This window comes from Diplotaxodon limnothrissa, linkage group LG5 (genome assembly GCF_057381915.1).
Source record: "Diplotaxodon limnothrissa isolate DT_005_m linkage group LG5, D_limnothrissa_male_GT1.1, whole genome shotgun sequence".
NCBI classification, from domain to species: Eukaryota; Metazoa; Chordata; class Actinopteri; order Cichliformes; family Cichlidae; genus Diplotaxodon; species Diplotaxodon limnothrissa.
The window spans coordinates 23,579,283-23,603,086 of NC_140600.1; the positions used below are offsets into that span (position 1 = coordinate 23,579,283).

Below are 23,804 nucleotides of genomic sequence, written 5' to 3' on the forward strand. Positions count from 1 at the left end.
TTCCATTTACCTGCACTGTGGAGTGTTGGAAAACAGTGCCAGTAATTTGAGATACTTCTGCAGAAAGTTTTTTGAGATTTTAACTTGTTTAACTCGATTGTAACTATTTGGCCAGTTCCTCGATTATATCATAACTATTTAATGTAATCCTAAAATCAACATTATTTACTCACTGACTTTTCAGACATACAAACTCATTTGTTGAAGGTTATATTCGCTCTTCCTTGTTGGACTCCCTGAAGCAAAGTGTTTCCAAACAGCTGAACTGGTTTTACCTCTCTTGTTGCCCTAGGGCTCTTTTCTTCATCTTGGCTCGAGGTGAATTAAACCTGCCACAGCATGGCGAGAAATGACTTTGAGCTTTTTAGGGAGGGGTAAAAGGGCCACAGTTGTAAAGGAAAGCGATGCTCTGGAGTCATAACAAAAGAAAAAGCAAGTGCATCAGTGCGAAGCTAAACGAGGTACAAATTCTTTATTTTTCCGGTAACTTGTATTCACAACTACCGGGTGCTAAAACTAACTGATGATGAAAATCAGGTGGTGGGCAACCATAGAATCTATCTACACGTGAACATTTTGTAGGGTTGCCTTTAAAATCTGTTGGTTTCCAAGTCATCTATTCTCAGACACTTGTGGGATATTCCTGTTTGGGCCAGCCATGTACTACATGTAAGTGTGTGACTATATAAGTTTAGCTATATAATAACAATGCTTGTACCCATTCTCTCTTCTTCCAGTTTCCAGTATATCCAGTCATTCATCTACTGCATCCCATTGTGTCAGTTGAAAACTTCAAGAAGAATAAAAACAATCCACATATTACTTGTATTGTATTTTTGCATGAGGCAGAAATGGGCTTGAATATCTCACTCTTTGGATATTTCCTAATTTTATAGAATATGTAGTTTTCTGCTGTTAAATTTAAATTCATATGAGAAGCAAAAATATAATTTTGCTGCCCCTCTTCCTTTTCTCAAACTGATCATTTTATATACAAGTATAGCCAAAAGTCATAGCACAGCCCTTGTCTAGTCATTTGGCAGACAGCGCTGTGGTTATAAAAATATGTTCGACTTCTGCTCCGCTCCCCACCCCCAACCCCTACCCCCAGCATCTGGACATACTGACATACTGCACGCAAAACTGTACAGCTCTACCCAGCACCCCTTGACTCCATCTGCAATAAATAGCAATGGCTGGAGTCCTATAACTGACTCAGTCATGTCTGACTCTGACTCGACTGCCCCTGGCCCCAGCAGTCCTTCACCACCACCAACCAGGACTCTGGAATCTCTGGTATTGGGAATGCGGGAACGACGTGAGTAATCGTTCTGTTGTGCAGTCCCTGTTTCCAAGCTTCCAGAGATCTGCAGCTATAAGGAGTTTGTAACACTGTTGAGCGAGCTAAACCTGGCATAGCACCCTGGAGTCCAAACTAGGACTTCTAAGATAGCGCCACTGTGCACCGTTTCACACATGGATGGCAGAAACACGTGCATTGACAGGAAAAACTGACTTCTTTTAAAGGCTCAAGGCACCAAGGGTTCTAAATATGCATTCTGGACATGTATGAAAAACAGTTCAGTGTACATGGCCATTCACTGGCTACAGTGTTTGTTTGTATATGAAAGAGACAGATGGACAGGAAAGAGAAATGTGCACTGATAGCAAACCACAAGTTCATTTTCATTTCCAGATACTCATAAAAAAGTGAGCATCTGGAAATTATAACTCCAGATGTTTATAAAGCTTTTTATTAGAATGTGTGTGTTGTTCAGTTGCATGTGTATATGTACTCACAGCTGCGCGGCAAACAGTCGACTCATCTTTGCCACGTGCTCGTTTTCATCCATGTCGCTGTCCCCCTGATCACCACTCAGCTTCCTCTTAGTGGGGCTGATGGGAGGAGGACCCGTCCTGTGGCTGGAGGAGGAAGATGAGGAGGACGATGATGAAGACGAGGAGGAAGACGACAGGGACAGGAGTCTGGGGTCTCCTCTTAAAGCTGCCTCACCTGAGGAGGAAAGACATCAAGGGAGGAAAGAAAGACAAGACAGAGGGTTATTAGTGCTGCTGACACCGTGTTCCAAAACACGATCATTTAGAAGTCTGAATGAGTTTGAGATTGCTCCACTGCTACACAAACTCTGAAAGACGAAAACATCAAGTGAAACGCAATACAACATTAGGAGAATGTGTCTTAGAAAGTTTGCAAAAGAACTGCTGCCTGCACTTTTGTCATTTTCAAAAGTGAGACTAGAGTGACAGTTGTGCAGCTGTGGTCACCTCACGTGGTTAGCTTTACTAAGATTACTGTAAAATAAATGTCAATTATAGTAATTAGCCTAAATTATAGCATTTAAAAGCAGAAGGTGACTGCTGTATTGCCACTTTAAAACAAGGTGTCTACCGCATGACAACGTTACAGGCTGTGTCTGGGGTTTTGTTGACTTATACAGTTTGCTGAGAGAGGCACAAACCTCTGGCATAAAAGAAGGAGTATCTGGTGAGGAATGTTTTGAAAGAAATAGTTGCGGATGGATTCTGCATATGTTTGTGTGTGGGGGGGGAACTATTTCTCCCTCTGCAGCCTTATCCCTCGTACAGAAGGCCTACAGAGTTGTCAGTGAGTGGGAGTTTAGAGCAAGAGAATCAGGAAAACTACCACTGGCTCTGTCTCAGCATGGGGACTTTCCACTGCTTCTGCCTCATGTATCTGTCTGACTTTACCCAAACAACACTGAAAGGCCTACACTAAAACTCCTAGTCCAACTCACATAAAAACGAATTAGTTACAAACACTTGCTAACTGTTAGTTCATCCTTCATTTCAAATTATTTTGTATAACAAACCAATCAGTATTGATTAGATTTTGGAGAAATATTCTTCCTGCATTTGTAGAACCAAAAGAAAAACCCAAAAAACACACACACACACACACACACACACACACACACACACATTAGTACTAAGTAGCAGGACATTAGACATTAAACTGAATTCTTATAAATATTTATTCTTCTTTTCTTCAGATGAATAAGGTCATAAAATCTGGTTGAAAGCCAGTTTAAACTAAAACTGAGTCATTCAGAATGCGGCAGCAAAAACAGCCTAAAGACTATGAAAAGACTTTGTTCCTCCACCATTCCTCCATGTATGTTAAGCTTCATGGCCTATGAAACACAGCTGCAGCTCCTCCCCTCACCCTCTCTCTCTGGCATGTTCCTTCTCGTGCTACTGTGTACCATGGTAACAAGGGTGACATCATCTTTTTTGGCAGGGAGAGGGATGGCAATAAAGGAAGAGAGACTGACACCACACTGTCCAATCAGCATCCAGGACTCGCTTATCACCGAGTAAAGTGCTCAACAAAAGAGTGAATCTTCGAGCGGCAAGACATTCGACCGTATGAGGTCAAACACTGTTGACCTGCGCGACAATACAACTGCTATTGCACACTAATATATACTAGGTTGTCATTCAAGTGTAACCATCTGACACGACTGCAGCCTTTGAGAATTTTATTATGTCCGCTTTTTCTTATGAGTTATAGAAGATGATTTCACAGCCTAATGCAGTTTCAATACACACTAATTCTGCATTAGTCATTTGTGTTTTTTTAAACTAGGGATATACAACAAACTGGAAACTGGTTGCATAGTTTTCCTTCTGAAACTAACCTGCATTGGTGATAATTTGAAGGACAATGCAATGAAATCATTTTCTGCAATTTATTCTCAAATCAAAAGGCAAAAAGAAACAACAAGAGCAGAAGTACTTACACATTAAGTTTTTATATATTTTTACACACAAGAAATGTATCTACATATAGGAAGTGATTATTTATAGTACATTAGTTTAAATATTTGTTCACTAAATACATTTCATTTACATTAAACCAGCAGACAATTAGTGGGAATAGAGCCGTAACCCAGAAGCCAAACTCCACTCTGTCTTTTCCCCTCTCTGCTCTTTGAGTTCATTAGGTCCACATGATCAAAGCCTATTTCTCCTGATAGAACTTCAAACAGCTTGGATCAGGATGAGATTGGATTACAAACTGAGGCGAGCTTCCCTCTCCATCGCTCTCATTTCCGTCTCTCTCCCCCTTCCTCGCTCTGTCCTTCCCCCCTATCTGATACTTAAAAAAAGATGGTTCCTAGCATGTCTTCTCTCTGCAAAACAGCTATGTAGTTATTTTTAGCTGAATTTCTCAGTAAATTGAACTTGGCCCTCTGGCTGCCTTTATTATCCGAGTCCATGGAGGTTTTACACTTTAAATACTAAAAAGGAAATACAAAAAAAGCTCTTCCACAAAAGTCCTGGACTGTATGAGACTGACCTGAACTTTTAAACCCGATGTTAGATTTGTTTGACCTCTGATATGAAAATGGAGGCACACAGACAGACAAAGAGAGACAGAAGAGAGGGGGAAAAAAACACAGCGCAAGTAGGTGGTTTAGCATAATCAGGTGTCGCATGTCACATTGATGACACATCGGAATAAATCCCTACATGGCTCACATTAAAAAAAAGATTCAGTGTCCTATTTGGCAACATGGTTTTAATTCTTAGCAAAACTACTGAGCATCAGAAATGCTGATTGCTTCAAGGTCAGCTATGATGTGTTAGGGAGATTTTAGACAACTATATCAATACAAAGACTGCTGCTTATTAAAACTCTGAATTCTATTCTCCATATTTTGGTTAAAATAAAGAGATGAGATGATGTTTTGTGCTGTGCTTCAGTGGTCAAGAGTCTAAGTTGCAAGTAACAGCAATACAAAACTAGTTATCTCTAGTTCATCAGATTAACTAACTTAGAGAAACAACCTGGACCTAGTGACCCTCTTATTGGCTTTTTAACCCACCAAAGTTGTAACTGCCTTCACAGTAAATGGTGGTTAATGTTAACTCTACAACATAATTCCTTCACTTTGCCTGTGTTGCTTCACCATGGCGTCACTTCTTTGCTGCCTGCTGTGTACGTTAGACAAAAATGATGTTGTATGATGTCAATCATGAATTAATTTTTTTGTTGGTAAAAATAATTGCTTTGGCTTAACTTTGTTTTTAATTCATAGATCTGCCACCAACTGCATTTTACAGTTTACAAAAATCCATATTTTGCTCTAAATCCAAATGAGCCATTTGAACCACTGAGCCCTGAAATCTCTTTACAATTAATTAGGTGACAGCCCCAGGAAGCTGCCAAAGCTGTGACCACTGCTTGTCGAAGGACTACTTATAAACATTTAAGGAACTGTTTAAAACTCATATCAACTGAGCTTCAAGTTTCTGAAAACTAAAGGGGTGTTCAGTGAAGTAGGAACATCATAGAAAGTCGATGACATTCAGCAACTTCAAGCAACGATGCAATGGGTCCCAAGTTTTGTCAACTTTAAGGCAACTGATTGAAGCAACTAGCAATTAGAGTGAATGGTATTGCTGATTGGCAAAGGGGGCAAATATATTAATAAGTTATCCAGGCAACATTAGCCTAGAATGTCCACAAGCAACCAACCACAGGCAGCAAAGCGACAGCCAATGAGCAAGTATGGTGATAGATCAGGTTTTGGGGTTTTTCTTTTGGCAAGTCCTATCCCCACTTCAGCCAGTATGTCACATGTATGTATTTAGTATGCATTTAGTTTGAACATGCAGCACATCGAACATGGCTGGAGAGCATAGAAGGAAAGTGTTGAACAATGTCAGTCGCAATCAATACGTTGTTTAACCAATCTAATTTCAATGCTGTGGGCCCACTGTCAATCAGCTCTGGCCAATCACAGATAAATCATTACTGTTTTTCTCCTGTATATGCTCTTATGGCTTCTTTTCTAAACAAACATAAAGCAGAAAGATATCTGAGGAAGTTTAGAAATGACATCACTCTGTAGTTTTTGTCAATATGGCAGCCCCAAAACTACAGTATTGGTGGGCTTCAGATTTGAATGACTACTATATGGAATTTGTTATGAAGCACACAGTTGCATACAATTTATGACATGGCATAAACTTCCAAATTTCACATGTTCATCTGTCCAACCAGGAGTGAACACACATTTTTCTTTAACTCACAACTGAGATGAATTAAGTCATAAAGACAGAAAGGAAGACGATTAATGTCACTGTAGGTTCACGTCACCATCATAGCACATTAATCACCCCTGGTGAATGAACTTGAGGTCAGAATCTGTTTTTCCATGAGCCAAGTCAAGACCCTGAATGATGTCAACTTTTTTCTAATTCACTACAGCTGATTTGATTTGTTTGTGCGAGAATTCACTAAACTTTGTCACTTACACAGTCTGTAAAAACAATATATCTACCTGCACAACAAATAAAATGTTCAACCTGAGATTACCTAGAAAGTCACACTAGTGCAGACTATCCAAGCTGTTCATCCATTATTACTTTTTTTTAGCAGCTATTCAGTTGCATTATAGGCAGGGTATTCAAATGTCCCATCTGCATTAAATGTTGTTAAATGTCAGTGATAATACAGGAGCAGTAATAGCTTCACAACAGGACAGTATACAAGTAGGAGCGTGATTGTTGGGAAATGATGGTGTAGTTTGGCTCATGCATATAGTAACAAGTCAGAACACCCACAATATCACAAAGCACTTCTATCCCTTTCTTGGCTCAACAAGTTTGAACACGAGGGGCTTTCCTTTTCCCCTCTTCACTGATAAGCGTGTCCTTTTAGCTTTGTTTTCTTATCATGAAGCTCAGATTTTAGCTCAGTCAGCTAAAAACCATACACTCTCTCTCTCTCTGTGTCTCACACACACACACACACACACACACACACACACACACACACACACACACAAACAAACACAAAGAAAACCAAACTGATTGTCTTAATAGTGCAGAGATATGCTTCCAGACACAAATTGTATCCAAACCAGCAGATATATAAGCACAAAAATACCACTACAAAGATTTTATCTCCATCTTTACTTATGTCATTTTATTTAGAGTTAGATGACAGCTGTGAGGAGTGAAGCTTCGTGGTGACACAAACGCTCATATTCTGACTAGCAAAAATCCCGGGCCAGTGGCAGGCTTATCTAATACACCTGCACTGTGCAGAAATGGCACCAACATTTCTCAATAATGGCATGTGAGCTCAAGCTTCTGAGAACAGTTTGAAGAGTCATGTGCCTAAATGCAAGCAACAGCCAAACAGGAATTACAGCAACCCAAGGCTTTTTTCCCCCTTTCCCCAGAAGCATTAGAAACAGATAAAAACACAACAGAAGCCTTAATCACATGCCAAACCGCAAAAAAAAACAAAAACATTTTTTCTTCTGCTGCTGGTAGCATAGGTTCACCAACAAACAAAACAGAAACTAACGTCTGTTTTAATCATATGCCATTGTGCAAATGTGCAAAATGGGTGTCAGTCACAGCATATTTAAAAGGAGCTCCATTACAAGTTAATTATATGTTAAATGATGAGGCAAGCTGAAAGGCACAATAGCAGGGGAAAGAAGCAATGTGACTAAAAACAGGAGAAGAAAAGCCTGCCAACCAGTTTATTAAGAAAATGCGTTGTCTTTGTGTTGCTGCTGCTTTTGTAATTGTAAAAAATAAGATAAGGACTAATTATCAGTCACCACGTTATCTACCAGTCTCAAAGATTTACTTTCTATCTATAAAACATATTACTTTATGTTCATGTCATAAACTGAACATTTTGACCTGACTTCAGCTTGACAGTTGAGGACCTGCTGGTGAAATTAAACAAGGACATGCTTTTTTTCCACTCTTGGATTAGACCCTAGTTGCTGCAGCAGAGGCCAGCGACAGGGCAGAGGGAAAACTTGGACATAGCCCCCGGACAGACAGGATAATCTTACAAAGCCTGACAGGAGACAAGAGCGTTTTCAAAGTTAGGCAGTTTGCAGAGATTTGGAATCTTCTACTCTCTGATTTCATGACAAAGACATAATATTGAATGAAAAAGTTACCTTAATGCCATGAAATGACTTGCAGCCCACAGAAAGAAATCTCTGCACTTGTAAAATTAAACAAAGATTAGCAGCTGCAGCTTACAGCGTGCTGTAGGGGGTCAACCCCACAAAACAAGATGTGAAAATCTTGGACACATCCGTTCATCTGAATGCAAACGGCATGAATAATAGGACAACACCAGAGAGCTCGCTAACTAGTAATACTGTGAGTCAGTCTTATGAGAGACCATTAAATGGACACACGACTTACAGACAATTAATTCAGCCTTTTCTTTCTAGATTTTTATTCAATAATAAAAACAATGATATGACAAGTGAATAAATGCACTTCCAGCCATTCAGAAAAGGACAAAATAGAAAGAGCGCTTACACCAACTCTACGTCAAATGCGTTACAATCGGGTTAAAAACAAATGCTGAAAAACACTACTCAAGTCTGTATTCATAAATCGTATAACAAGCTAAATCAATGCTCATGTGTACAGAGTGGCACGTTTTATCTACCGTGCTTGCGGGAAGAAACGACTAACTAGCGAAGCAGCGTAAACTGAGGAGAAAACTTCGACCAGCTACGTCGTTAACGTTAGCTCGCAGCGTAACGCCACTCCGAAGTTTAAAAACAGCCGTACGCCCACAAACAGCCCAAACCCGCTAGTTTACCTTCGTAGCAGAGAATGCCAATGTTGTTGTTCATCTTGTCCAGGTACTGGTAGTTCAACAGGTCCATTTTCATTAGTAGCATTTATCGGGCTTTAATTAAAAACAAAGGGGGAAAAAAGAAGACCAGCTTGTTTTCTCCCTTCTCCTCTGAAGCGACGGTAAAAAAAAGCTAAAGGCCCAGCCTCCAACTTTACTTCTGTGGAAACTCAACAAAATTTAACCCGTGTGGAAAGTGATCTCAGTAAGTTTACTTTATGAAATACGGGTAAGTATGCAGCGGTGACAAAGCGCAAAGAAATAAAATAATACAAAAATATGAGTAGCGTCAGTTCTCCTCACAGCCAGCTGTAAGTCGACTGCACTGACACGCAGGCTATGCTTGGTATGACTCCTATGCTTCACCAGCGGTTTCCACTGTTGCCGAGAGGGACGCACTGGGCATGCTCGCTAAATCCGTGGAGCGCCTCAAATATCAGGGATATTTTACGCACAAGATCAGCCTCTCCAAACACATCCAGAGAGAAAGCGAACGACGGGAGGGAGAGAGAGAGAAAGACACACACACACACACACACACACACACACACACACACACACACACACACACACACAGATACCAAAGAACTGCAGCAATCCCACATGAAGTCTTTAGGAAATAAATACTACAGTTAGTAAATATTTTAAGTCCAAGTGCTGTAGTTTGTTGTTTGCTTGTTGTTGTTTTTTTGTTGTTTTTTTTGCAAAAGGTTTTAAATATGCAGACGTGCAATCCAGGCACACTCCATCTAGGAATACAGAGGTCATAAGATTACAGTTGCCATAAAATATTTTTAGGTCGATATAACCTTATTTGAGGGAGAGTGCCTTACTCTGATGACGGTGCTTTACTGTAAACGTTTCTATGTGTTGTAATAGTACAGGGAGACCTGCAAGATGTCAGGAAATTAGGAGAAAAAAAACTTGAATAAAAGGGTAAATAAAAAAGAAACTGTGCTTCAGTTTTTGGAGATGCTGTTCATAAAGCGTTTTGTTTACAGCCAAGATACTTTCCTACCAAAATATTGTTTTTATTCATCTGTCAACAACATACTTTATAGCACAGAATATATTGTTTTTCATTCAGGAGAGGCCATGAGGATAAAGAGCAGGGATATGCATTTTCTAAATTGTCTGTCGGCGTTTATTTGGACAAAAACACAGGCAAACTTTAGTGTGTTGATTTAAAAAAAAAAAAGGTTTAAAAGGGCCTGGTGGGCCTCTAACATCCCGAGTGGTCCTCTTCTGCCCCCTAGTGTTTGACGTTTGACATGGGCTAAGATAGATAGATAGATAGATAGATAGATAGATAGATAGATAGATAGATAGATAGATAGATAGATAGATAGATAGATAGATAGATAGATAGATAGATAGATAGATAGATAGATAGATAGATAGATTGCACTGATCAGGCAAGGGGGAATGAAAAGAGTACATAGACTCATGAAGCTCAAAACACTGCATAGCTTGTTGAGAAGAGAAAAGAACAATTTCCTCAGGGCATATGACAACACACCTCACTAGGTGTGGCTGTGCTTTAGTGTGGATATTCACTTTTACACTCAAAATAAAATATTTATAATGGAAAGACAGCAAGAGGAAAGAAAATAAGCAAAAAAGTGAAAGATTCCAAATTAAAGGGAGGAAAACTTATTTAGCCAATGTGACCATATATTAGTGTTGCATGTTTGTTTTTGTTTCTGGTCTTGGTAACCTTACGTAACAACATACAAACAGGCCAAATAAGAACAAGGAAGGGTAATGGAAAAGAGCACAGTGGATTTGTTTTGTGGGAAATATCTGATGGTGTGGATTTAACTTTACATGCAAAGTCTACATTTCTCATAAAGCACAAACAGACCTCTATCTCTGTCATTTAATAAAAGACCCCCAAAATCTAAAACTGCTCAAACTAATGTAAAAGGAAAAAAAACTTTACCTCCTGTCTCGCAGAAATATACAAATGCAACAAACGCAGTACGCATCCATGTAAACACACACCCACTTCATCCTGCTTCACAAACACATTGGTCTATACGCCTTCTCCTTTCTTTGTTGTGCAGACACAGACACACAAAAGCCTTTCCTCTCCTTCCTCCTGGCCTCCTCCTCCTCCAGTGGTGACTCAGAACTGAGGAACACGGTTCGTGTCTATTCGGACGGCCATTGTTTGCAGTTTCAGTCACATAAAGGTTGATTTCAGGCTAACTCCTTTCAGTGCTTCACATTATTCTCCGGACAGAGAACCTTGCACAAATATTTTGTGAAGCTTAAGTCTGTTTAGTGCCACAACTTTTCAGGATACACCGAGCTGTTGTAACAGAAGAGATAAGGAGAGACAGGTGCTATCCATCTGTGTACAGAAACTCTCAGATAATAACAGATTGGTGCCCTCTTATGGCCAATAGAGGCTTCCATTGACCAACAAATAATAAATATCAATCAACATTTATAGATGTGTGCATTTGACTAGATAAGTCCAAACCATGCTGGTGGTCTTTCATGATTATACATACCATATTTAATGAGACGTACAACTAAATACCAACATGTTAAACTCATAATGGCATTGGAGGAAATATCTGGGAATCCCCACAGCTAGTAGACCTCGAGACAACATCTATTACATGGCAACTACTACATGAGAAATTGTCATAGTAATCTACTAAAAATGGTTACTGAATTTAGAAAACAGCCTCCTTTCATGTCCAATAAGGGTTAGCTGGTGGAATGTGTGCAATATTAGAAATAGTGCAAAACAATAATTGAGTGAAAATTTCAATTTGAAGCAAACTGAAGATAAGTGTGAAAATTAGCATCAATATTTGTCATATTTAAGGAAACTTTCTTATTTTCACTCTGACAAAACTATGATAATGAAGAACAGAAGCTTACTGGTGAGCCACAGCTTAGCCCCACATCCCTGTACACCAGAAAGTTACAAGGGTTTGATGTCAAGTTTCTTCCTTCTGAACACAGGTTTATAGTCCCAAAGTGAAAGAAGTAAAAGAGAGCTAAATTGTAACATCGTGGACCTCAGTTATATAAACTGAACCCTGACTTTTTTTTTAACATAATAATGGATAAAGGATGATTCCAACTTTTGAGACTATGTTATACTATTTATACTTACTCTTGTAAAAAATACTGAAAGCCATCAAATAAAAGAAAACTGTAATTTTTACATTTTGCATTCCAATAAAATACAATTAACAACATCAGCAATATCATCAACAACAGCATTTGGGGCATGTTTGTTTTTTCTGAGTATAATGCGGTCTGATTGCAGCTAAAATAAAATGCATGAGTATTCCTGTGGTGGCTACATTTACTTTAACGTGCATACCAATCATGCAGTTATCACAAATGCATTACACAGAGTTTGCTTACAAAGAAAAACACATTCTCCAACATTCCTTGTTCTGGCCTTGCAGGCTGTAAGATGAATAAGTATAATAAGCAGATTAATGGTTACACAACAAGCTGGTGAAAATCCACCTCTTTCTTCCGCAGTGGCAAGTTGTTACACACAAGTTAGCCTAAGGAGGAAATAAACCTTTTCTCCTCACTGTTTCCATAGCCTGCTTTCTTTTGCGCAACTCATATGTGCCAGCTCTAGGAAACACAGTATGGCCCATCAGCTACTGATTATTTATCTTTACCTCTGCCTACTACGGACCATAGACTACATTTACAATAACACCTGTCCTATTTAGACTTTGCTGATCAGGTTTGAATTATGCTTAGTTATAATTTTGCTTAGTTTAGAACCTAAACAGGAGAAGTTGATCCATTAGTATTAGTAAGCCAAACTTTTCCAGCTTTCCTGCCATCACCCCCCCCTCCCCCCCCCCCCTTGCTTCCTCTGTACCCATTCATTAATGTAATCTGCCATGACGAGGTGCTATCAGACCTAGTTTTTTGATCTCCTCCAATGTTTACGTGTCTCTGATCAGGTCTGGGCTTCTCCAGAGAGTGGGTGTGTCAGGAATAGCAACGCTGCACAGGCAAGGTGGTAATTCATGTTAATGCTTCATCAACACACTCTCATGTTGCGACACAAACACTGACAGAACATAAAAGATGATGCTGATTTTAAAGACTATAACAAAGGCTCGCTTGATTTGCTCATGCTTCCTATTTCTTCTCCGTATTCTGAATCCTCTTCACGCCTTATTGAAAAGTGAGAAAAGAATAGAGGTTTATCACTTTCTTTGTTTACACAAAATAACATTTGTGTAAACAGAATCTCATTAAGGCGTGGAGCAAGAACAACTGTCACAGTGGCAGCGGCTAAAGGTCAAACCCTTGATGACTTTACAGCGTCTCTGAAATTTCCCCAAACCATTACTGGCTTTGTTTACACGGTGACATAATGCATCAAAGATGTTTTTCCTTGCTGAAATGTGTCATCTGAGCCTCTTGTATGAGGCTGGTTACTGAACAATCTCTTTTCCACATACCTCGAAGTTGTAAAAGGTTTGATCGCAGCTATAATGTCTGCAAACAGCTGATGTTCTTATATTTTGCATCATGACACAACACAGATTTTAACCAACTCCACGTCACTATGAATTAATCCAAAACTTTAGTTTAAACATTTAAATCTCCCTGCTTCTTTACACATGGTTTCTGTGAGCACACACTCCCACAGGAGGAAATATCAGGTTGCTGCACTGAAACAATGACAACAACAGGTGACTGTGTGGAAGCGAAGCCGTTCAGTCATTTCCCGCCTTTGTCTGGCGTGGGGTGAAAAGCTGAAACCTTTTGTTTATTATTAAGCACGGCCTTGTTTAATATTAAACACAAGCTCGCTTTTGGTGGGACTGTTTAACCATTACATCACTGGAGTTTGTGTTTTTGTTATTTTGGGGGTTTTTTTTAGCCTGTCATCACATAAGAGACACCGACCTCGAACTCGATTAAAACCTACATACTAACTCTGTAATATAATACTACTGACATCATAGATACAACAAACTTAATGGGAGACAAGAGGTAAATGACGGAGATCACCATTATGTACAATATGCCCTACTTTTTGCATTATATCCAATTACTAAACCTTAACGGCAAAAATACCTTAACCTCCTAGGACCTGCCGTCCACATATGTGGACATCGCATTTTGGGTTATTTAGACCAAAATACTAAATTTTGCTCTACATAGGCCTGATATCCACTTACGAGGACATCATACTGCTACTGTTCTATCAAAATTTTAAATGAATATCCTCATTTGTGGCTCTCATTTTTCTTAAAAACAAAAATAAAGTAAAAAAAAATCTGGTAATTCTTTGTTTTTACATTCATCGGGCCCCAATATGCCCGAATATCAAAGAGAAATTAAAAATGCATGTCGTGGAAGAGTTCGGGTCTTAGGAGGTTAAGTTGTATAATTCAGAATGTATTATTTTAGGACATTTAGCAAACTTCTATCATGTTACAAAGGTTTAAATATATGTAGAGGAAAGTATCGCAACAAATACATTATTATATACAAATATTTTTGGAATCTGGGCCACGTGGACACTGACAGCTCTGAATAAGAGTCAGTACACCATTAAGGTTGAAGATTCAAGCTTGAGCTACTCCAAGGTTCATTTAAGGAACAAAGACCATTTCATGGTGGTGCTGCCTAATGGCAACCAGATTCCTTTGTTCACATTTAAGTGCTTGCCTTTGAGTATCTATCAGATCTGTTAAAACTTTATGTCCCATATGCCTCGCTTAGGTCATGAGAAATTTCGAGTAGTTCCCAGATTTGCTCTAAAAGCAGACTGAGCTGTTTTAGTTTCAGCTCTGAAACTCTGGACAGTTTCACCTTTCAGATCAGGTCATCTTCCTACAGTCCTCAACTCACCTCTACCTGTTAGCTGGGTTAGGTCTCATTCATAGTGGTGTATTGTCAAATTGCTTTAATTCTGTCTGGTTTCCATTTCTTTTTCTAAATTATTTTACTGTGGTTTATAACTTTCCCCTAATTTTATCTTAATATTGTTACAAATGCGTGTTTTGCAGTACTTGAGTCAGTGTAACTATTATCAACAATGATGGTGGTTTCTTAGTAGTGTTATATGATCTTTAAAATCAACATAAGCCTGCTATGTCCTGTGCAAAGTGTTCTCTCACAGCTGAGACATCCTAGTCATCTGTGACCTTCTCTTCAGTATAGTCCATCTGTCCTGTTTGGCTTTTTGCAGTTTGAGCAGGCTTCCTCACTCATTCTCTCCACGTGATCTCTTGCTCATCTTTAGAGTTTTTGTCTGTCAGTGCTAAACTTGATTTGCACATCTTCTATCTGCCTGATCTTTTTTCTCCCTCTGTCTCTAAGTGTTTTCATCTACTCCTCCCCTGCAGCGTGCCTGCCAATATTTGTTTACGGCATAAAGAAAACCGTCTTGACAGAAACTGGCTGGCACTGGCTACGCTGGCTTCAGGCAATGCGAGGCTGGATACTAATATTATGCTACTGTTGGAAACACATCTCCAATCTTATGTACAGCAAGTTGAGATTCAAATCTCTCAAAAAAAAATGCTGATAACCACCAAAAAAAAAAGAGAGAAAAGTTTCCAAATATGGCATCCAACTTTGACACAGAAAAGTTGAGGGTGGTCAGTGTCTCTTTTGTTGCTAATTAAAGAATGGTTAAGCACTTCAAATATATCACACCAAACAGATTCTATTTCTATTAATGGAAAAGGATAACTCCGCCCATCAGCCATTCAAACCTATGACAACATTCTTGCCATGCTAACAATTAGCTTGTAGCAAACCGACCCCGGGGGAATGTCTGTGCCACTGCCACTCATTTTCTCAATCTTTGTTTTGTATCCTGCTTTGCTATGCTGGATGCAGTGGCAATTAACACAATATAATAGTTGATATTCTTAGTGTAACCCTGAAATTCCCATTTGAAAGTTAAAATGTACAGAAAATAGAGAAATCTAACCTAGACAATGATTCATCTAGGTGAACACAAAAGAATGCAATAAATAAATGCAATGCATTCTTTAAAACTGCTGCCTTGCATAAGATGTGTGCGCATTTCTTTTTGTATGCTTGGACAGGTCAAATGAACTACCTTTGTAACAAAAAAAATGCTTTTCCTGCACTAGAAAAGTCAACCTTTTTTTGTGAAAGGCAATGCAATCCTATTTTATTTCATTCTCAGTAGCTATAGCGAGCGCTATCAAAAAGAGAGGAATGTCAAATATGTGTGGTCAGCACAGCTCTGAGAGAAGGTTCCCTCACTGAGACACAGAGCTGCTATAAGACCAGCAAGTGTGACATTTACTGAAAGCAAATCTAGGACACGGTTTCTTTTACATTTTAAATATCAATGTTAGGACCCAAATTCAACCACCGCCTCTTGTCAGCTGAGTTCTCTGAACGTGACTTGACTATTTCACTCATTATAGAAAACTTTCATGTAAAGAAAGAAGAGAGGAGCTTTACATGAAACCTGGTGGATACCCAAAAGTAAGGAGTGTGCTGGATGATCTGCGTGTTTCTGCAGTTACTTAACTTTCTAATAATTTAAATTAATCAATAAAGATGATAATTCTTTGTACTATTTTCTCAATACATATTTCATACTTGATGCTGTTGATGCCGTAAAATATTATTGCAAAAAGCCTGATTTCCATGCCTAAAGGAGTCTGCTGTGAAATATACCACATTGCAGTGTATGTCATATCGAATTTGAGAGACAAGTACTTGCTTATGTGTAATATCTGTATAGAAACTATAAAAAAAGCAATTGGTCAACGTAAGAAACTCAAATGACATTTTTAACACACATATACAAAACAATCTGAGGTTTTGTATATGTGTGTTACAGGGAAAACTGTGTGTAACAGGGAAAAAAAAGGCTTGGAACCATGATCTTGTGACACTTGACTTTTGACCCTGCAACAATGGCAGCCTGTAGAACTTGTCGCTTTAATAGCCGTCTGCTGAACCGGCGGTGATGCAATACCTGAGTAAGTGTGCATTGGTCAAGCCCTATGTAAATACAACTGTCAAAGGAAGTGTATAGTGTAGAGGTAAAGAAAGATGAAGTCATCTTTCATTTACTGCTTGTTACGCTGCATTGGGGAAAATCAGCCATGGCAGTATTCTGTACACAGGAACAGGAGGGGAACAAACCCTCAGGGTCATTCAAATTGTACGAATGTATGATTCTGAGGAAGGTCAATCATCAAAGAACTCCAGGGCACTCTCTGGCACTCTTTCTGTCTGTTGTTTTTTTTTTTTGAAATACAGATGTATGTAAAGTCCCTTTGTTTTCTATAAAGATCATAAGATAAAATATGTTTTTTCTCCCCTTGATATACTGTAAAGATAGTAGAACCAGTATCAAAACACAGTACACTGACTTTGGGCTCAAAACCTAGAGAATCCAATAAGAGCAACCACTGCAATCATTGCTCAGGTGTATTATAGACTAAGAGACTAAGATTTCACACTCGAAAGGAGTTTAATATTAACTATTTTATTGGGCTATAGTGGCGCTAGGGCAAAGTTTTTTACACTGGTAGTGCAAAAAGACGTTTGCAGGATGTATTAGCAGAACACATATACTGTACCATATCCACAGTTTAATTATCTCATGGCTAGACATGGACTTCCGTAATAGTAATCACCTACATCCACATTGAGCATATTCCTTCATCCTGCAACATGCCACTTGGGAATTGTTGCTAGCTGGTTATGTTTTTGTTTTTGTTTTACTATTTACTTTCGTTACTTCAGCTAATTTTTTACTAGCATACTACATGGTCTATGTTTATATGTCAGGTTGGGTCTTAGACTCCACCTCTCTGGGAACATCTCAGGCCACCCTGAGTGTGAGGGCCTGTCTCCCCCCACCACACTGATGCCAGTCGCTGATGCCCTCACCCGTCAGTGCATTGGTGGTTCTCAGTGTCCAGAGCTGGGCGCTCGAGTGTGTACTGGCTCACTCCCAGCGGCTGCTTGGTGGGGCCCTCAGATCTCGGCTCTCTGGGCCCAGGGGCTTGGCCCGCTCTGGCATAGCAGGCTGCCGGCAGAGCCTGCAGGCATGTCACTGCAGCCCCCTGTGGCTTCTGCGCCATTACTGCTGGTTTCCTTGGTGTGTTGTTCTCTTTTGCTTGTTTTCTTTTTTTTCCAGCAGGTGATCCATCGGATTTTCAGTCTTTTCTCTCTGTCCCTCTCCCCCTCTGTTTTTCTTTTCCTCTCCTTTTCTTTAACTTCTCTTGTCCCCCAGTCTTTTGTGTTCAGATTGTAATAACTTAAAAGTAAAAATATAAATAAATAAATAAATAATAAGGATCAGTCAAGTGGACCAGCCTGGCAAAGCCGTAATGATTCACTTAGGAAAATAAAATCTGTTGGGCATTTTTATTGGCCTTCAGACAATAATCCTGATTGCTGCAGGCAACATAAATAAATAAATTAAATTAAATAATAATTAAGTTGGACAGTGAATATGGACTTAACATGGAGAGCTACACATCATTTGTCTGAGAAGTAGTAGTAATATTACTACTGGAGCAGTAACATTCATAATGCCTAAGAGTCCATTATTACTTTATGCCTTGTTTTTATTGGCCATCAGAATCAAATAATGCTTCCCTCTTTGCTTTTATCATAGTATAACAGGCTTATAGTAACAGTTAACTCTATCAAACTGGAGGATGATAAAAAATAATCCCAGTGCAATTCCAGTCACTCTTTATCATTTGACTCATCCTACCCAGAAACAGCCAAACACACTGCAAAGCCTTTGGTCCAGTAATATTTTACATACCATAAATGTCTTTTGTTATGGTAAAAAGAAGACCATAACAAACAGATGTGAAAGAACTATGGAAAAAGTGTACCAATAAAATATGAGATAAAATGGGATGAGAGAAACTTTTACATCACTTTGCCTTAAATCGCTGTGGTCGTTACAGCTGATAAAGACCTTTCTGACAAACAAGGCTTTTCTACTGCAGACTCTTTGAACTATAGAACAACTGATAGGGGCGATGACCCAGACAGGCCTAACAGTTCTTGTAATACGTAGTCTGTAAAATAATGAAACATAAGAGATACCGGCTACAGGACTGATAGTAAAGCTGACCAATAAAACAACTGAACTAGACACAATACAGGACACACATAAAAGGTATTATGAAAAATAACTGCACTGTCTGCCATAATGTTCCACATTGTCTTCCATTGTTTTGCTTGTGGCTGATTCTTGCTGGTAGCTTTTACTGTAAATTTAACCACTGTCTAAAAAACAAGACAGAGTTTGTCAGTGAAAAACATGGACTGAATCTATATGTACAGTGGGGCAAAAAAGTATTTAGTCAGCCACCGATTGTGCAAGTTCCCCCACCTAAAATGATGACAGAGGTCAGTAATTTGCACCAGAGGTACACTTCAACTGTGAGAGACAGAATGTGAAAAAAAAATCCATGAATCCACATGGTAGGATTTGTAAAGAATTTATTCGTAAATCAGGGTGGAAAATAAGTATTTGGTCAATAACAAAAATACAACTCAATACTTTGTAACATACCCTTTGTTGGCAATAACAGAGGTCAAACGTTTACTATAGGTCTTTACCTGGTTTGCACACACAGTAGCTGGTATTTTGGCCCATTCCTCCATGCAGATCTTCTCAAGAGCAGTGATGTTTTGGGGCTGTCGCCGAGCAACACGGACTTTCAACTCCCACCACAGATTTTCTATGGGGTTGAGGTCTGGAGACTGGCTAGGCCACTCCAGGACTTTCAAATGCTTCTTACGGAGCCACTCCTTTGTTGCCCGGGCGGTGTGTTTTGGATCATTGTCATGTTGGAAGACCCAGCCTCGTTTCATCTTCAAAGTTCTCACTGATGGAAGGAGGTTTTGGCTCAAAATCTCACGATACATGGCCCCATTCATTCTGTCCTTAACACGGATCAGTCGTCCTGTCCCCTTGGCAGAAAAACAGCCCCATAGCATGATGTTTCCACCCCCATGCTTCACAGTAGGTATGGTGTTCTTGGGATGCAACTCCGTATTCTTCTTCCTCCAAACACGACGAGTTGAGTTTATACCAAAAAGTTCTACTTTGGTTTCATCTGACCACATGACATTCTCCCAATCCTCTGCTGTATCATCCATGTGCTCTCTGGCAAACTTCAGACGGGCCTGGACATGCACTGGCTTCAGCAGCGGAACACGTCTGGCACTGCGGGATTTGATTCCCTGCCGTTGTAGTGTGTTACTGATGGTGACCTTTGTTACTTTGGTCCCAGCTCTCTGCAGGTCATTCACCAGGTCCCCCCGTGTGGTTCTGGGATCTTTGCTCACCGTTCTCATGATCATTTTGACCCCACGGGATGAGATCTTGCGTGGAGCCCCAGATCGAGGGAGATTATCAGTGTTCTTGTATGTCTTCCATTTTCTGATGATTGCTCCCACAGTTGATTTTTTCACACCAAGCTGCTTGCCTATTGTAGATTCACTCTTCCCAGTCTGGTGCAGGTCTACAATACTTTTCCTGGTGTGCTTCGAAAGCTCTTTGGTCTTGGCCATGGCGGAGTTTGGAGTCTGACTGTTTGAGGCTGTGGACAGGTGTCTTTTATACAGATGATGGGTTCAAACAGGTGCCATTCATACAGGTAACGAGTGGGGGACAGAAAAGCTTCTTACAGAAGACGTTACAGGTCTGTGAGAGCCAGAGATTTTCCTTGTTTGAGGTGAGGAAATACTTATTTTCCACCCTGATTTACGAATAAATTCTTTACAAATCCTACCATGTGAATTCATGGATTTTTTTTTCACATTCTGTCTCTCACAGTTGAAGTGTACCTCTGGTGCAAATTACTGACCTCTGTCATCATTTTAAGTGGGGGAACTTGCACAATCGGTGGCTGACTAAATACTTTTTTGCCCCACTGTATGTGTTATAATAGAGATGTGCCATGGGGCTATTAATGGTCATAGGTCCAGCTGCTATATATAATGTATCGTAGTCTAATGTTATGGATAGATTAAAAAAAAAGTGTGAAAAGTGTCAACACTTAGCATTTTTACAGAGGCCAGAAGTTCCTTCATTTCTTTTGAGTATTAATGTCTGTTTAAAAATTATAATTTTATTCTACAAGTAGAGGGCAGTTAGCTTAGCTTCGCAGGCAGGCTTTATTTAAAAGTTAATAAAATGTCACCTTCTGCCTTAAAGTTAAATACTTTTGTTTAGTTTGATGACAAGTCTCAACTTTATATGAGGTACATGAGACCATTTCAAGAGCACTGACTTGCTGGATTTCTCTACTCTGTGTGAGTTTGCCAAACAATCAGAAACTCAGAAAGGTATCAGTTAAACAAATGTCTATTTTGCATGTATGCAGTCCTTTTGTGAATCATGCAAAATGTTATCATTGGCTCCCAATGTTGAATCAAAGACCCACTTGTTTTTCTTGTGAGCCACTGGGTTACCCATACATACAAGATCGTGTGTATCAAGATCTAAGCCATTTCCTTCAAAATGCCCCACCAAGCCTGATGCACTACACAGAAGGAGCTGTGCTACTCATTATCTACATTTCATGTTCACTTAAAACCTGTGTCATGTTACACGGGCTGAACTGAAGAAAAGTCAGAAACCAAAACAGGTTTGAGGGCAAACCTACTCTTTCCTAAGGAAGCCCTAAACAAAACCAAACCCATCCCACCCACGGGCACGAATTCTCAATCAAATTACCTCCCACGTAGAATCCCTCCGGATGGGTTTAGACAAAGAGCAGTGATGCAAGGTCTCCGATTTCCCTTTCAGTGTTGATCCAAGTACATACAAATCATCATCGACATGCTACGACTAGTCCGGACAATACATTTGCTCGAAGAACTTCTACACCACCCTTTAAGAGTTTAGAAAAGTGCCAGTTCAGATTAACCAAACTTGCCTCTACCATTGCGGTACACCTCAATAAACATCAGCTGTGTGACTAAACTGAGGAGGTTTACTGTCGTTTGCAAGCACAGTGTCAAAGCCAGTTTCATTAAATCCACTTGATGAACATTTAATGAGCTGAAGAACTGAAATAAAAACAACAAAATATAAATTTAGCCTTCGGGTGTTGTTAATCCCCTCATTCTCCTTTTATAAATCTGCTCTGTATTTTTTTTAATGGTATATTATCTTTATATTTAAATAAGACTAATAATTACCGAATACCATTGTTCCTACATTAGCATTTCTAGCTAATGCTAACACCAGCTAATACCAATTCGCTTACCTGCTAACAATGATAACGCTACTTTGCTAGTATTTATAAGAAAATGTTTGTAGAGTTCACTGTCGTAAATGAAAATGTGAGTGTGCTAACATTTGTTTAATGTTTATTACAACAATGTATGCACAGAACTTGGGAAAAAAGCATTTTCTTATAATGCAGCTTAACTGGACTGAAGCGTTTTAAACAGATTCTGAGGATGATGGAGAAAGCATTATTGGATGGCTGTTCCTGCTCTTATTGTGTTATTGCTACAGTCTTTTATTTTATTTTTACTTGTAATTTTCCAGTTATTATTATCCAGAATTGTAATAACTATACTATGTTTAAACAGTTTTTTATGGATATTTAAAACAGGACGATCTTGAAAATGAGAGCTCGTGTCACAGTGAGATTATTGTGAACAATTTATTTAAGTTTTGCTAATAAGCACTAAATGCAAAATGATGAAGTGACTTTTTTCAATATACAGATTGGAAAATAAAATAAAAACTGGCAGAACCAGAAAACACAATGTTTGTCAATCCGTCTGTCTCTCCATCCATCCAATTTTTGTTACTGTTATATGAGAAAGCAACTACTGTATGCCACTCATCACAATCAGTCAGAATTTCGTATAAGTGAGGAAGACAGTTGAAATAGTTGGAAAAAGAATGAGTGCTTCAACAAACCATGGAAACTAACAATAAAGGGTGTATTCTGAAAGTGTGTGTGTGTGTGTGTGTGTGTGTGTGTGTGTGCGTGCGTGTACGTTTATTTTATAAACAAACAAGTAGGATTTGAGTGCACCATACGAGACCACAACCAGGAAATGTGCATGCATATTTTATAAGACGCAGAAAACGCGAAGCTACAAACAAAAATAATTAATCTGTCCTTGAAGCTGGGCTTGCAATGCATTCTAGACTGATTTTCAAATACAGGTCTGCTTCCAGGAAGGGTGGAGCACACCGTGAGATCTTCCAAGTAGACACCAAAATTGCTATGGAGGGTGATGACAAGTATTAAGCATTTACCCACATTCACCATTAAATACAAGGCACAGTTTACTTCACTGTTTTTTTAGTATGTGTGTAATTACCATATATTCGGCTTCAGGAGCATAAAACCTGTCATTAGTGTTGCATGCAGACAGTTTGTCCTCAAACCGGAAGGTGGCTCCCTGACAAAGACCGGTACTGCTGAAGAGTGTGTGTACTGTAGGTATGTATATGCAAGCATTGTGCTGTTTCATATTTGGAGTAGGTTGAAGTATATTTATATACGTTTATATAATTTTTTTAGCAGGCTTTTTCCCTATAGTGGTTAAAGTTGTAGTTTCTCATCGAAGTTTTTTGCTTAGAATTGCTTAGAGAAACATACAAAAAATATGGTGCAAAGAGCCACTTCGTCCCAGCATGCAAACATCGCCTTATAGATGAAGTAAGTGAAAGTGAAAGAGAAAGTGAACTGCAAAATTGATCCAGGTATCTTACAGAATGTCAGGGTGGCTGTGCAGCTGGAGCTCAGCAGAGGTTCTAAGCACCAAGCCAGAGCCTTGGACATTAATCCTGCAGAGATGCAATGCATCTCTCACGGTGAGAGATGCATTGCATCTCTCACCGTGAGAGAGCCTTCAATGCTTAGCACAAACGATACGGCAGAATTAAACCAGTTCTGTGAGAAGCCCAGAAGTCTGACTTTCAGGTCTGTAGCAGCTAACAGCAACATTTAAATGTTTGTTTGGTTTTGTTTAATGATAAGTGTACTGTAATCAGGAAACTTGTTGTGTTGCATTAGTTTAAGAGCACTGTCTTTGACTCAGATCACATTCTATGGAAAACCAGTTTTTCTTTTAACTGTACTCATAAACCTGCAAG

At 39.2% G+C, this 23,804-nt stretch overlaps 1 protein-coding gene across 2 annotated transcripts in view; it reads right to left on the minus strand.

Annotated features, from left to right (window-relative positions):
* Positions 1–23,804, minus strand: part of vgll4b (vestigial-like family member 4b) — a 42,612-nt gene that overhangs the window by 13,635 nt on the left and 5,173 nt on the right. The window contains exons 1-2 of one of the 2 annotated variants that reach the window (XM_085353303.1): positions 8,645–9,032; positions 1,801–2,014 (exon numbers count right to left, since the gene is read on the minus strand). In XM_085353303.1, coding sequence (XP_085209429.1) covers positions 1,801–2,014; positions 8,645–8,726 — 296 coding nt within the window. In that variant the 5' untranslated portion in view covers positions 8,727–9,032. Of the gene's footprint in view, positions 1–1,800; positions 2,015–8,644; positions 9,033–23,804 lie in introns of those variants that run through there. The other variant, XM_085353304.1, reaches the window with a different exon arrangement.